Here is a 13,850-nt window from a genome sequence, read left to right on the forward strand (position 1 = left end):
ACATTCTGACTGGGGTAAGGTGGTATCTCAGGGTTGTCTTTATTTGCATTTCCTTCACCACCAGGGATGATGAACATTTCCTCATGTGTGAAATGTCCTATTTTAATTGTACATAGCTTTCATTCCTCTGAATTGACTATAAAATATAAATGGCATTTATATTTATAAAATGGCATTTGTATTTATAAAATATAAATGGTATTTCTGAAAGGTTCCAAATGCACCCCCCCTCTCATTTTTATCTCTTCAGTCATAGACCACATGGACCAAGAGAATTCTACACAGCGTTTAGAATTTCTCCTCCTCGGGTTTTCAGAAGACCCTGACTTACAGCCCTTCATCTTCTGGCTTTTCCTCACCATGTACCTGGTCACTGTCACTGGTAACTTGCTCATCATCCTGGTGATCACCTCTGACCCTCTCCTCCACGTGCCCATGTACTTTTTCCTCTCCAATCTCTCCTTTTCTGACGTGGGCCTTACCACCACCACCATTCCCAAGCTGCTGTCCAACATAAAGACCCAGAGAAGACACATCTCCTTCCACACCTGCATCACCCAGATGCATTTTTTTATCCTCTTTGCCGGGCTGGAAAACTTCCTTCTGACGGTGATGGCCTACGACCGCTTCGTGGCCATCTGTCACCCCCTGCGCTACACGGCCATCATGAGCCCGCGGCTGTGTGTGTTGATGGTTCTGGGGTCCTGGATGGTGAGTGTCCTGCATTCTCTCTTGCAGTGTCTCATGGTGCTGCGGCTGTCTTTCTGCTCCGACTTGGAAATCCCTCATTTCTTCTGCGAACTGAATCAAGTGGTCCGACTGGCTTGTTCTGACAACTTGCCCAATGACCTGGTGATGTATTTCACATCTGTGTTGCTGGGTGGGGGGCCCCTGGCGGGCATCCTGTACTCTTACGCGAAGATCGTGTCCTCCATCCGGGCCATCTCTTCAACGCAGGGGAAGTACAAAGCGTTTTCCACCTGCGCGTCGCATCTGTTCGTGGTCTCCTTGTTTTACTCTACAATCCTGGGCGTATACCTCAGTGCTGCAACAGCACACAGCTCACACCCCAATGGGGCCGCCTCGGTGATGTACGGCGTGGTCACCCCCATGCTGAACCCCTTCATCTACAGCCTGAGGAACACGGACATCAAGAGGGCGCTGAAAAGACATCTCTGAAGGAACAGCACCAACACGTTGTTTTCAAGAAGATGCCCATCTTAGAGCTAGGATCCATCTTTCTCCGATCAGATAGCAGACGTGAAACTTACTCCTCTTTATTATCTGGGGGTTCAAATTTGTCTTCAACTATTTTGTATATTTTAAGAAATGTGTGTGTGTGTGTGTGTGTGTGTGTGTGTGTGTGTGTGCTCATGCACACAGGTACTAGGGTTTGAAATCAGAACCTAGATTGCGTTCATTATGTGTGTGTGTGTGTGTGTGTGTGTGTGTGTGTGTGTTTGTGTGCGCGCCAATCCCAGTCCTTAAACTCAGGAACTGGAAGCTATCCCTAAGCTTTGTGCTCAAGGCTGGCCTCTACCACTTGAACCACAGATCCACATCTGCCTTTTTTGGGGTGGTTAATTGGGTACATGGGTCTCACAGACTTTCCTCTGACCTCAGACCTTGATTTTTTTAGATCACGACCTTCCTGAGTCACTGGGATTGCACGGGTGAGCCACCAGCACCTGAGCTATTATTTCTGCATTTAAATACTTCCCCCCAAAACCAGTGGTGTTATGTTAAGGTCAGCCTTGAGCTGAAGAGCTGAGGGACAGCGCCCAGGCCCAGAGTTCAGGCCCCACGACCAGACTCCCCCCCCCCCCAAAAAAAATAGAGATTTGCAATTTTTTTAAAAAGATGCAGGGAAATAAAACAAAGTTAATGCCATGCTTTCTGCATCCATCAGAAAATGGATGGGCAAAGACAATGCAGTTGTACACACTGAGATATCATACAGCCTTCATAAAGAAGAGCATCTTCACAAGGATTCAGATTTGGGAGGATTTTGGATTTTTGGTCTTCAATAACTGATATTGTTAAATAAAAGATCATCTGCATGGCTATCTATGCGAAAGAAAATAAAATTAGTCTCCAAAAACACACCATAGTTTAACCAAAAAAAAAAAGCAAGGGACTAAAGACATCCAGGCGAAAGTAAATAATGCAGTGGACACCCGGCTATAGGAAATGATCTGAGCTATCTATAGGCAAACCAACTTAGAGATGAAGCACTCAGAAATAACTTTCTTTAATTATAAAAAACTTTGGAAAGTTATGAGCAAAACCTTCACCCTGAATGTTCATAGAAACGTAACCATCAGTAAACATCTTTGGAAAGGCTGATTTCTGCAGCCAACTTGGTAAATCAAAAAATATCAGATAATCAAGACTTCTTATGGATTTGTCTCAAAAACAAGGAGATGTTTCTGGAAAATCAGTAACAGAGACAGAAGTGGCTTTGCTTCTAACCTGCTCATGGGGGGTGGGAAGAATCAGCAGGATATATTTTTTTTCTTCCCAGACCATCGCCCAACAGGGAAATGAGGAGCTCAGAGCCAGAATAATAAGAGAAAAGATACCTGGTGAGTAATTAGCAGGGACTTTCATCAGCTTTACCTGGTGTCTTGCTGAGTGTGCAACCTTTGGCTAAACCCAACATGGTGATTTTTCTGGGGGGAGGGGTTCCCTAATTCTGACTAGAGCGATCATTGCTTCATTTCTTCCCACTGTTCCATCTGAGGAAAGAGTCTCTCTCCGTCTCTCTCATCAGCCACTCAAGGTAGAATTCAAACACCTTACAAACACCATCCCCCAGCCTGTAATTTTCAGAGCTCCAACCATGTAAGAGACAGTTCACAGAGAATGGAAGCTCAGAGAGTTTACTTGAGAGCCAGTCCAAGTGAATAAGTGATCAAAGTTGACAAGCTATTTTTTTTTTGCTTGGTTGATTAAATTTGTAATTTATCCATTGGCTAAAATGTTCCATGGTAGCCAGGTGACAGTGGCTCACGCCTGTAATCCCAGCTACTCAGGAGGCTTAGACCTGGCGATCATGGTTCAGAAGCCAACTTGGACAAACAATTTCCTATCAACTTTTATTTTTAAATCTCCAATAGGCTAGTGTGTGGGGCGCCTCAGAAAAGGGAAGGGGTGAGTTTTTCTTATAGATTTACTTTATTGTTTGAAAGGATCCATCCCATCCGTGCCAGGGGACCACGCAGGGGCAGGCAGGCACTGGAGAAAGATTATTACAAGGTTTATTAGAGGAGCCATATTTCTCCTGGAGAGAGCACATGGCAGGGTGTGGAGGGTAGGAAGTGAGGGAGATGGGCGCTCAGGTGGGTCTGGGTGGAGAGAGGGAGGGGCGGCAGGTCTGGGTGGAGCTGAGGACCGAAGGTGGGCATCATGCTTACCTTGTTATTATAGAGGTGGTGTACAGAGGGGCAATGGCATCAGTCGGGTCATGAGTACTTTCCTTTCGTACGGTGTCTTCTGTTCCTCTCTCTCTCCCAGTCCCTCCCTCCCGTCTCCACCCGCGAGGTGTATAGTTCACGTTCACAGTGCCCGTGCCCTCCACACTGCACTTCATCCTTCTCCCTGGAGTTCTGCGCACCCCCCCACAGCCCTTCCGAAGATGAACACTGGAACACACCATATGAAGATGAGGAAGACAGATCACCAAACACGAAGCACAAAAGAGAAAGGAAGGAAGGAAGGAAGGAAGGAAGGAAGGGAGGAAAGAAGGAGGGAAGGAAGGAAGGAAGGAAGGAAGGAAGGAAGGAAGGAAGGAAGGAAGGAAGGAAGGAAGGAAAGGTGGGAGGGAGGGAAGGAGGGAGGGAGGGAGGGACGAGAGAAAGAGAAAAGAAAGAAAGAAAGGAGGGAGGGAGGGAGGGAGGAAGGAAGGAAGGAAGGAAGGGAGGGAGGAAGGAAGGATGGGAGGGAGGGAGGGAGCGAGGGAGGGAGGGATGAGAGAAAGAGAGAGAAAAGAAAGAAAGAAAGGAGGGAGGGAGGGAGGAAGGAAGGAAGGAAAGAAGGAGGAAAGGAAGGAAGGAAGGAAGGAAGGAAGGAAGGAAGGAAGGAAGGAAGGAAGGAAGGAAGGAAGGAAGGAAGGAAGGAAGGAAGGAAAGATAGGAGGGAGGGAGGGAGGGAGGGACAAGAGAAAGAGAGAGAAAAGAAAGAAAGGAGGGAGGGAGGGAGGAAAAGGGAAAGGAAGGGAGGAAGGAGTGAAGGGAAAGGAAGGAAGGAAGGAAGGAAGGAAGGAAGGAAGGAAGGAAGGAAGGAAGGAAGGAAGGAAGGAAGGGGGGAGGGAGGGAGGGAGGAAGAGCTCTCTCTCACTTCCACATGTTGGCATTCATTTCAGGATACATAGTGTTTTATATAAACGCAAAGAAGCACTTAGTCTTTTTGCCTTTGTGTTTCTCTCCTAAGAGCGAGCTCTTCTGGTCTCACTGGTGTGAGTTTTGAACCTCTGGCTTCTGGTGAAGTTGGAAGTCACACTCAGGTTTGGGGTGTAAGTGGAGCTTGAGCAGGTCAGGGTGCGGGTCAGGACGAGGGCTGGGGGGGGGGGGGATGAAATAAGTGGGTGGAGTGGGCAGCTGAGCTTGAAACATTGGCCACTGAGACGTGGAAACAAAGTGTCTCCTCTCCAGTAAGAGATCGGGGCTCCAGTAAGAGATCGGGGCTCCAGTAAGAGATCGGGGCTAGGCGCAGTCTTTTCCAAGCATTGATCAGGTTACACGTGTGGATAGATCAATCATCTTGGGGAAGTGTCTTCTGCTGTCTTGTATGAACAAAAAGGTATAAGATCTTTTTTGGGGGGGGTCAGTTGTGGGGCTTGAATTCAGGGCTTGGGTACTGGCCCTGAGATTCTCTGTGCTCAAGGCTAGCACTCTACTACTTTGAGCTACAGCGCCACTTCCAGCTTTTGAGTGGTTCCTTGGAGATCAGAGTCTCACAGGGACTTTTCTGCCAGGGCTGGCTTTGAATCACAATCCTCAGATCTCAGCCTCCTGAGTAGCTAGGATGACAGGCGTGAGCCACTGGCCCCCAGCAACAGGTATGGTTTAAAGGCTCAGCTTTGGTGATTCAATATATTGTGCCCAGATCTCAGGACCCCCACCAAGAAGACCACTGAGAGTCAGACTTACAGCTGTTTTAAGGTTTTATTTAGACTGGCTGCAGCTCGGGCCTCGTCTACACTCTGACACAGCGGAGCCTAGGAGGAGAGCCCCGAGCTAAACATTTGCAGGGCTTATAAAGGCACACAACCAACCAGGTGTTTGGATTACCACCACGTGTTGCTCTGCTAGACAGAATTTGCTGATCTTAAACAAGCAACAAGTGGCCACTGCCTTAAGACCTTAACCCTTCATATAAATCATGCTTTAATATTATTTATGGAAGCCTTTTGCTGTTTCTTCTTTTCAGATGCTCTACTTGGTGCTCAGTTTATTTCTCTTATGGATTTGGGTTTAGGAGTTTTGCTCCTTTTGTGGCCCAAGGTGTGTCTGGGAGATGCCCCAACACCATTACAGAGATCTCTCCTTTCTCTTCCAGAAAACTTCCATGTACAGCCTTACTACTCATATAAGGAGATAAAACCAGAGTTTGAAGACTTCCAGAACCAACATATCTGTATTTCCATCTTCCCAGGAATCCCTGAATCAGTTAAGTATTTTGACCTTCCGTCTTGTCATTATGCTCTGTGGACACAGCACTTTTTAAATTAAATATATATATTTTATTTCTGGTGGGGTTTTTTTTGCCAGTTCTGGGCTTGAACTCTGGGCCTGGGTGTTGACTCTGAGCAGAAAATATTATGCTCAAGACTAGCACTCCATTATTTCAGCCACGGCTCCGCTTCTGGCTTCTTGGTAGTTCATTGGAGATGAGAGTCTCACCCTCCTGGCTTTGAACCATGATGCTCAGATCTCAGCCTTCTGAGTAGCTGGGATTACAGGCATCATGGCCTGGCTCACACATGTGTTTTACACTTAGTGAGGGGACACCCCTCTTTCCGGGAAGTTATTCCCACCCTATGGGAGAAAATGAATAGGAATTCATTCCTGAATTCCTTCTTCTAGGACTGTCTGAGGACCCAGACCCTCGTCTATGGGCTGTTGTCCATGTATCTGATCACTGTGCTCAGGAATCTGCTCATCATCCTGGCCATCATCTCTGCCTCCCACCCCCCACCCCCGTCTGCACACGCCCATGTGCTTCTTCCTCTCCCACCTGTCCCTGGTGGACGTCTGCTTCACCTCCACCACCATCCCCAAGATGCTGCTCAGCCTCCACACGCACAGCCGGGCCGTCAGCTACGCGGCCCAGATGTACTTCTTGTTGCTCTTTGCAGGGTTAGATGGCTTCCTGCTGACTTAGGGCTGTCTTTCTGTGCACACCTGGAGATGCCCCACTTTTTCTGTGAACTTAGCCACGTGGTCCACGGCGCCTGTTCTGACACTTTCCTTAGCGACGTCGTCATCTATTTGGCAGCGGTGCTGCTGGCCATCGGTCCCCCGGCCGGCATCCTGTATTCTTATGCTAAGATCATGTCTTCCTTCCGGGCCATGTCCTCCGCTGGGGGAGGTACCAGGCCTTCTCCACCTGCGCGTCTCTCCTCTCCCTGCTCTCCCTGTGCGTGCACAGGGGTGGACCTCCGCTCTGCTGTCACACACAACTCACACTCGATGCCACGGCCTCCGTGATGTACAGCGTGGTCACCCCCATGCCGAGCCCCTTCATCTGCAGCCTGAGGAACCAAGGTGTCGAGCGCGCTCTGGGGAAGGAGATGGTTAAAGTGCGGGTGGGTTATGATTCCAGCGGAGCCCGTGATGGCAGGCCGGGCTGGATCTTTGGAGTGAGTAACTTTGGGTCTTCCAGGCACGCTGTGGAAACAGGACTGGCTACGAGTCCTGTGTGCTTCCTGTGATGCCTGCTCATTTCACACTCTCTCCTTGATGTTATTTAACTAACTCGCTTTTCCACCAAACTAATGTGTGGATTCATTCACATCCTACTCCACCCTAAGGTATTTCCCCTGTCTTTCTTCTTAGTGTGTATTGATTGTACAAAATTGTGTCTATGTGTCTGTGTGCCAGTTCTGGTGCTTGAAAACAGGACCTAGGTACTGTCCCTGAGCTTTCTTTACTCAAGGCTAATGCTCTGCCATTTGAGCCACATCCACTTCCTGCTTTTTGGCTGGATAATTGGCTGTGAACCAACATCCTCAGATCTCAGCCTCCTGAATAGCTCAAATTACAGGTGTGAGCCACCAGCACTCAACTCCTTCCTGATTAATTTCCAATGGCCCCACTGACCATTCAAAAAATGTACTTTTAATCTTCACGCATTTGTTTATTTTCTGAAGTTTCTTTTGTCAATCAACAATCTTATTCTTTTTTTTTTTGTTTTTTTTGGTTGGTCCTGGGTCTTGAACTCTGGGCCTGGTTGCTGTCCCTCAGCTCTTCAGCTCACGACGAGCGCTCTATCACTTGAGCCACAGCGCCACTTCCGGTTTTCTGGTGGTTTATGGGAGATAAAAGTCTCGCAGCCTTTCCTGCCCGGGCGCTTTTGTCTGTTTCAATTCACTGATGAGGACTGGTGTTGAAATATTTCATGATTACTTTCATGTGGAGCTTTTTATCCATTTATATCTCTTTTTTGAAATTGGATAAACCAAATGTTGATGGATATTTGCAATCGTCATAGCTTTTTTTCTTTCTGCATCTTTTTAAATTTTATTTTACTGGGAAGATGCTGTACAGAGGGGTTACATTCACGTGAGTAAGATATACAAGATGGCGGGTACCAGAATCAAAGACAGAGATTGCCAGGGATAAACCACTGGAAAAAGAAAAATGAAATAAAGTAAGAAGACAGAACTAGATACAATGCATTGGTGACATTAAGGTTGACAACTAAAAACCACCTGTTGCTTCCATGTCTTAGAGTTCATTTCAATTAGCATGATTTTGTAGGCTTATATGTTCATAGTTCTTGAGCTATTCTGATTCTGTCAGGACTAACCTAGGCTTATACTAATTATTGCAAGTGAGCCTATGTTTCTTCGGGCCTGGCTTACTTCACTTAATGTGATTTTTTTCCAGGTCTTTCAATTTCCTAACAAATGGGACAGTGTCATTCTTTTTGATAGAAGCATAAAATTCCATTGTGAATATATACCACATTTTCTTGATCCATTCATCTACTGAGGGGCATCTGGGTTGATTCCATATCTTAGCTATGGTAAATAATGCTGCAATGGGGCCAGGAAGGTGGGTCAGTGGTAGAGTACTTGCTTCACATGTATGAGGCCCTGGGTTTGATTCATCAGCACCACATAAGCAAAAAAAAGCCAGAAGTGGAGCTGTGGCTCAAGTGGTAGAGTGCTCGCCTTGAGCTGAAGAGGTGAGGGACAGCACCCAGGCCCAGAGTTCAGGCCCATGACTGGCAAAAAAATTAATAATAATAATAATGCTTCAGTGAACATAGTTGTGCTGGTAGCCTTAATGGGGCCTAGTTCGAGATCATTTGGATAAATGCCCAGGAGTGGGACTACAGGGCTCTGGGTAGATACTTGTCTTAGAATTGTGTTCTGGTGTGTAATTGGATATACTCTCACTCCCAAAAAGGTGAGATAGAGTGAAAACACCCATCGGTAATTGTAAACCTCCAAAATCTGTGCAGGGATCTGGGTTGGTACTCGTGTTCTAGTGAGGAACTGGATTTACTTTCATTCCCCAATGGGCAGAACAAGCCACAGAAACACAAGAAAAATGTCAAGGAATTTCAACTCCCACCTGGACAAACAGGCAACAGAGCAGTTAATAAAAAAAAAAATCCAGAGGAATCCTCTCAAAATGCTTTACCCACACCACTGGTAAACATGCTGAATGAAAAACTTGGAGGCCTAAATAAGGCTATGCGTGAGCATCTAACCAAAAATTAATAGAATCCACAAACAGAAAGCTGAACCAATTCCAAAAAAAGGAAAGGGATTCCAGGGAAAGCATGGCCACTCAACTAAGGGATTTGAGAGTGGACACTGAAAACCAAACCAAGGAGGCAAAAAAAGCCATACAAGATCTAAAACAAAGCTTCAACAAAGAAATTGAAGCCATTAGAACTGACCAATTAGAAGGAAGGGAAATTTTTTAAAAAACCCAAAGTAGAACATCTGGATAGTAGGCTAGACCATGCAGAAGACCATATCTCTGGGATAGAAGATAGCCTAGACATTATAGAGAAAGAACAGACAAGTATTCACAACAAATCCAAACAACATGATAGATCTGCACAGTATATAGAAGACATCATCATAGCTTTTTATGGGCTTTTTTATTGGGAAGTCATCGCTTCATCTCTTCTGCCAAGCAGGGTCCGAATTTTAGCTATTCCTGCTTGCTTCCAGTTTCTGTATCTTTACGTTTCTGCATAGGAGGAGGAACATGAGGGACTTGTCTTTCTAGGTTAGGCTTATTTCTCTTAACATTTTTACCCCAGCTTTGTCCATTTTCCTTCAGATGACAAGATTTCATTCATTCTTCACTGCGTATATATTCAATGTGATTATTCCACGTGGGATTCTTGTGAAGCTCGCTGCACTAACTGTTGATTTTCAGATATATTTGTGTGTGTGTGTGTGTGTGTTTATTTCATTACCTTTGGATACATACTTAGGATTGATCTGTCTGGGTCATGTGGTAGGTCTGATTTTAGATTTTTGGGAATACTATTTTCATATTGATTTCCATAGTGGTCAGGCTGATACATATGGAGACCACAGCAATGTTTGTATAACTCTACCTCCCAGCCAGTGGTAGTCATTTTTTAAACATTTTTGGTAGCCATCCAGACAAATGTGATACTGAAGCTCAATATTGGTTTGATTTTTATTCCCCTATAGGGATTACTGAACAGTTTCTCATCTGTACTGACAGTCTTTGGTGAAGTTTCTACTCAGTTCATTTGCTCATTTATTAGATTATTATTAGATTACTTATTTTTTGCTGCTTATGGGTGGGATTTTTTTAGGTCTTCTTGTGTTCTCAATATTAACTCTGTGTCCAATAGATAAATGGTTTTTCTCCCATTCTCTTATGTTATGACTCCTTTTTTGCCATTCCTGGAGTTTGAACTCAGGGCCTGGGCACTGTCCCTGAGCTCCTTTTGCTCAAGGCTAGCACTCTACCACTTGAGCCACAGCACCAGGTCTAGCCTTTTCTGTGGATGTGGTGCTGAGGAATCAAACCCAGGGCTTCATGCGTGAGAGGCAAGCACTCTACCACTGAGCCACCTTCCCAGCCCTGTTCTCTTTGTCATGCAGATTCCTTTTCTGTGCAGTAGCTTTTAAACTTGTTGGAAATCCTACTATTTGCTGTCATTCATATTAGGTAATGCTCTGCAGGGCCTGCATTGCAGAGTTGTTTTCTCGAGGAAGTCAGTGGCCTGGTGTCAAACTAACACAGTCCACGACCAGGTCCTCCTATCCCTGGGAGTGCTGTGTTCGTGTGCTGAATGCTCTAAGATCTCTTGACTAGACTTGTACGCGCTAGTCAAGTTGCGGCATTGACTCTGAGAGTCCATTGACACCAATGACATTCCCTGCCCAAGGACTCTAGGAAAAGAATATGAGAAACACCAACCCCTGATGATTTCTGAAAGCCAGAGGTGCACATGTTTCAGTAAACTGTGATGGTTTACTGCCAGTTACTGCTCTGTTTTGACTGTGGTTTGAGTGTCACCCAATGGCCCGTATGTCTGTGCCTATCTGCTTAGGTTACACTTTTGGGAAGTAATGGAGCTTTGGTGACATGAGATCTGGTAGGTAGGCTTTCCCTCTCCCCCGCTTTGCTGGTCCTGGAGCTCGAACTCATGGCCTAGATACTGTCCCTGCGCCTTATTTTCTCAAGGCTGGCACTCTACCACTTGAGTCACAGCTCCACTTCTGGCTTTCCGGTGGTGTCAAACCATGATCCTCACAGTTCAGCATCCTGGGTTACAGGCATGAACCACGGTGGCCAGCACTGGTAAATAGTCTTTATACCATCTCTTGAAGAGGACTGTGTGAGATAGCAGAATGAGGTGACCAAAGAGAATCCCACGGGCCCCGCTGTAGGACGAGAGCATGCTATTTGCTGATCTTACAAACTCTGCATTGAGCCATAATCCTCCAGATCTCAGCTTCCTAAGCAGCTAGGATTACAAGCATGAGCCACTGCACTGGGTTTGGCTGATGCTTATATTTGCTCTCTGTTCTGAGGTTGGAATCGTGTTTCGTTATTATCTGGTGTTCACATTTATTTCAGATAAATTTAAGAAGTAACCATGGTTGAGTTTCCATTCCAGGCAAACAAGAGAGACTAGAAGGTACGTTTACAGAGGATACTTTGAGCCTCTGAAGCACAGGTCCTCATTCCCAGGGATATTATTATGCAAGATACAGGGGATTCTGTGGACCACTCTGCACATGAGCTTTGAAGAGTGTTCAGACCATAACAGACAAAAGGAACATGATAGGGTAAATACATAAGCATTAATATTTGTGACTTTTGTCACTAAAAAGGGAGATATTAGCCAGGCACCTGTGGCTCATGCCTGGTATCCCAGCTATTCAGGAGGCTGAGATCTGAGGATCATGGTTTGAGTGTAGCATTGGCAGGAAAGTCTGTATGATTCTTATCTCTAATTAACCACCAAAAACCTAAAGGGGAGCTGTGGCTCAAGTAGTAGTCTGAACAAAATTGTAGGGACAGAGTTCAAACCCAGACCCTGAGTTCAAGCCCCAGGACTACCACCAAAATGAAACTTCAATGTATGATGGGAATTTAGCTCTTCAGCTCAAGGCTAGCGCTCTACCACCTGAGTCACAGCACCACTTCCAGTTTTCTGGTAGAATTGGAGATAAGAGTCTCACAGACTTTTCTGCACAGGCTGTCTTTGAACTGTGATCTTCAGATCTCAGCCTCCTTGAGTAGCTAAGATGACAGGCGTGAGCCACCGGCACCTGCCAAGAGTTTTTGTATATACAAAATTCCCATTGACTTTAAGAGCATATAAAGTCAATAGATTCATGTAAATATGCATGAATTAACTCTCTAGAATTAATATATATTTGATAGTAATAATTCCTGCCTACTCTATGCCAAAAGCTATAGTAGTAATTACAAAGGAGTTTAAAAAATAAAAAAGGATTCCCTGCTCTTTTCTAGCTCTTTCTCAGCTCTTTCCTTCTCTTCTCTTTCCCAGCTCTCTTTCCCAGGCCTTTCCCCACCGCGTGGAGGGCCAAGATGGCCTGGTGCCAGCCAGAACAATGAATAAACCTACCCCTTACCTGAATACCATGTGTGTGGTGCTGTTTTTACTCGGCTACCTCTTTTTAAAAACCTAACGTAAATGGTACCATGACTCAGATAAAGGGCTTAAAGTCAGGATAGGTGGGATTCCTCTGTCTTTTTTTCCTCTTTTTTCTTTTGTTTGTTCTTCCCTTTTTGCTCTGAGGAATACCCGCAGTTCTGACGGCCTTTTGTGAACCCAGTCTGTCTGCGGCGGAATCAGCGCATCGATACCATTGCTGCCTTCACATCCACGTCCACACCACTTCTCTACTCTGGTGAGTGAAGCTACTCTCTATGGCTCTCTGTCATTCAGTCTCTGTCCAGATGTGGCGCCATGCCAGAGAGCTCCTCCGGCCTTTAGCTGAAAGGCTGGTCACCTCTGAAGCTGAGGACGCTTGGATTTGGGGGCTTGGCCATTTCTCTCTAGAGGGCTCTGGGGGAAGTCGGGACGCCGCATCTGCCTGGTCAGCTCTCCTTCACTCACCAGACTGACTCTCCTACACATTTAATGGGCTGCTGCGAATCACGCCTGAGCCGTGAAACCCCTTTGAAATGCCTCCTGCGCTCCCTGGAAAGCCAGAGAGCCTCATTTTATGCCATTCTCAGATGTAGACAGTTTTTACCACTGCAATGGTAAATGGTCAGAAGTCTGTTTGCTTTCAGGCTCTCTTTGCTCTCTCTCTGCCATTCATGTCCAACTTTCTACCCTTTTTTCTACAACTTTTTGGCTTGTGCCCTGAAGAGTGCGACTCAGGCTGGGTCCCGGGGACTCCCCTCTAGGTTCCCTCTCAAAGGCTAGCCAATGTAGGCTTGATCTATTATTTGTTCAAGGTTTCTTTGCATTTTTTCAGAAATTCGCCATCTTGAGTTCGCCATCTTGGCCACATGGTGGGTTAAGGGTTTGGCCCCATCTGACCCTTAACCTTCCACCAAGCTTACTACTCCATCCATCTATTCTAAGGTGCCTTGCTAACAAGTTGCTCTTTTCACAGGCCCTGGTAACTGAGGCCCAACCATGTGATGTGCTTTGTTAGCAAAGATGTCTAAACATTGTTGTCAAAATTTTAGGTTTTGAGTTTTGTCTTTTTTGTTTTGTGTTGTGTATTCTACTGACTACATGGTTCTAAAATACTGGGCGTATCTGTGCTAAAATTCTCATCACATCTAACAAGTTTTGTCATTGCGGAATATTTGTTGGCAATTCTTGATAAGGACCAGGTAAGCTCTACTTATTCTATTTGATCTCCTTGTTGCTTTAATCGGAAATAATAAAGGGCTTTTGTGGCAAAGATTTCAGTTCAAAGCCAGCCTGGGATGAAAAATCCCTAAGACTCCATCTCCCAGCTAACCTGCAAAGAGCCAGGTTGGAAGCATGGCTCAAGACTCTTATCTGTAACCAGCCAAACTCTGCAAATGGTACCATAACTCAAAGTGGTTCAGTGCTAGCCTTGAGCAGAAGTGCTCAGGGTCAGTGCCCAGGCCTTGAGTTCAAAACTCCTTGAATACCAA

General features: G+C 45.7%; 1 protein-coding gene and 1 pseudogene across 1 annotated transcript; both read left to right on the forward strand.

Moving 5' to 3' along the window:
* The first annotated feature begins 261 nt into the window (after positions 1-261).
* Positions 262-1,179, forward strand: LOC122100335 (olfactory receptor 7A5-like). The gene has a single exon (XM_042670709.1). It carries the CDS (start codon positions 262-264, stop codon positions 1,177-1,179), a length of 918 nt encoding a protein of 305 aa, XP_042526643.1.
* Positions 1,180-3,329: 2,150 nt separating this feature from the next.
* Positions 3,330-6,934, forward strand: LOC122100284 (annotated as a pseudogene).
* The last annotated feature ends 6,916 nt before the right edge of the window (positions 6,935-13,850 follow it).

This window comes from Dipodomys spectabilis, unplaced genomic scaffold (genome assembly GCF_019054845.1).
Source record: "Dipodomys spectabilis isolate Male_0828 unplaced genomic scaffold, ASM1905484v1 ptg000573l, whole genome shotgun sequence".
In the NCBI taxonomy this organism is placed as follows: Eukaryota; Metazoa; Chordata; class Mammalia; order Rodentia; family Heteromyidae; genus Dipodomys; species Dipodomys spectabilis.

Coding starts and splice junctions, on each gene's coding strand:
- LOC122100335 (XM_042670709.1), top strand. CDS start 262: ATGGACCAAGAGAATTCTACACAGCGTTTAGAATTTCTCCTCCTCGGG.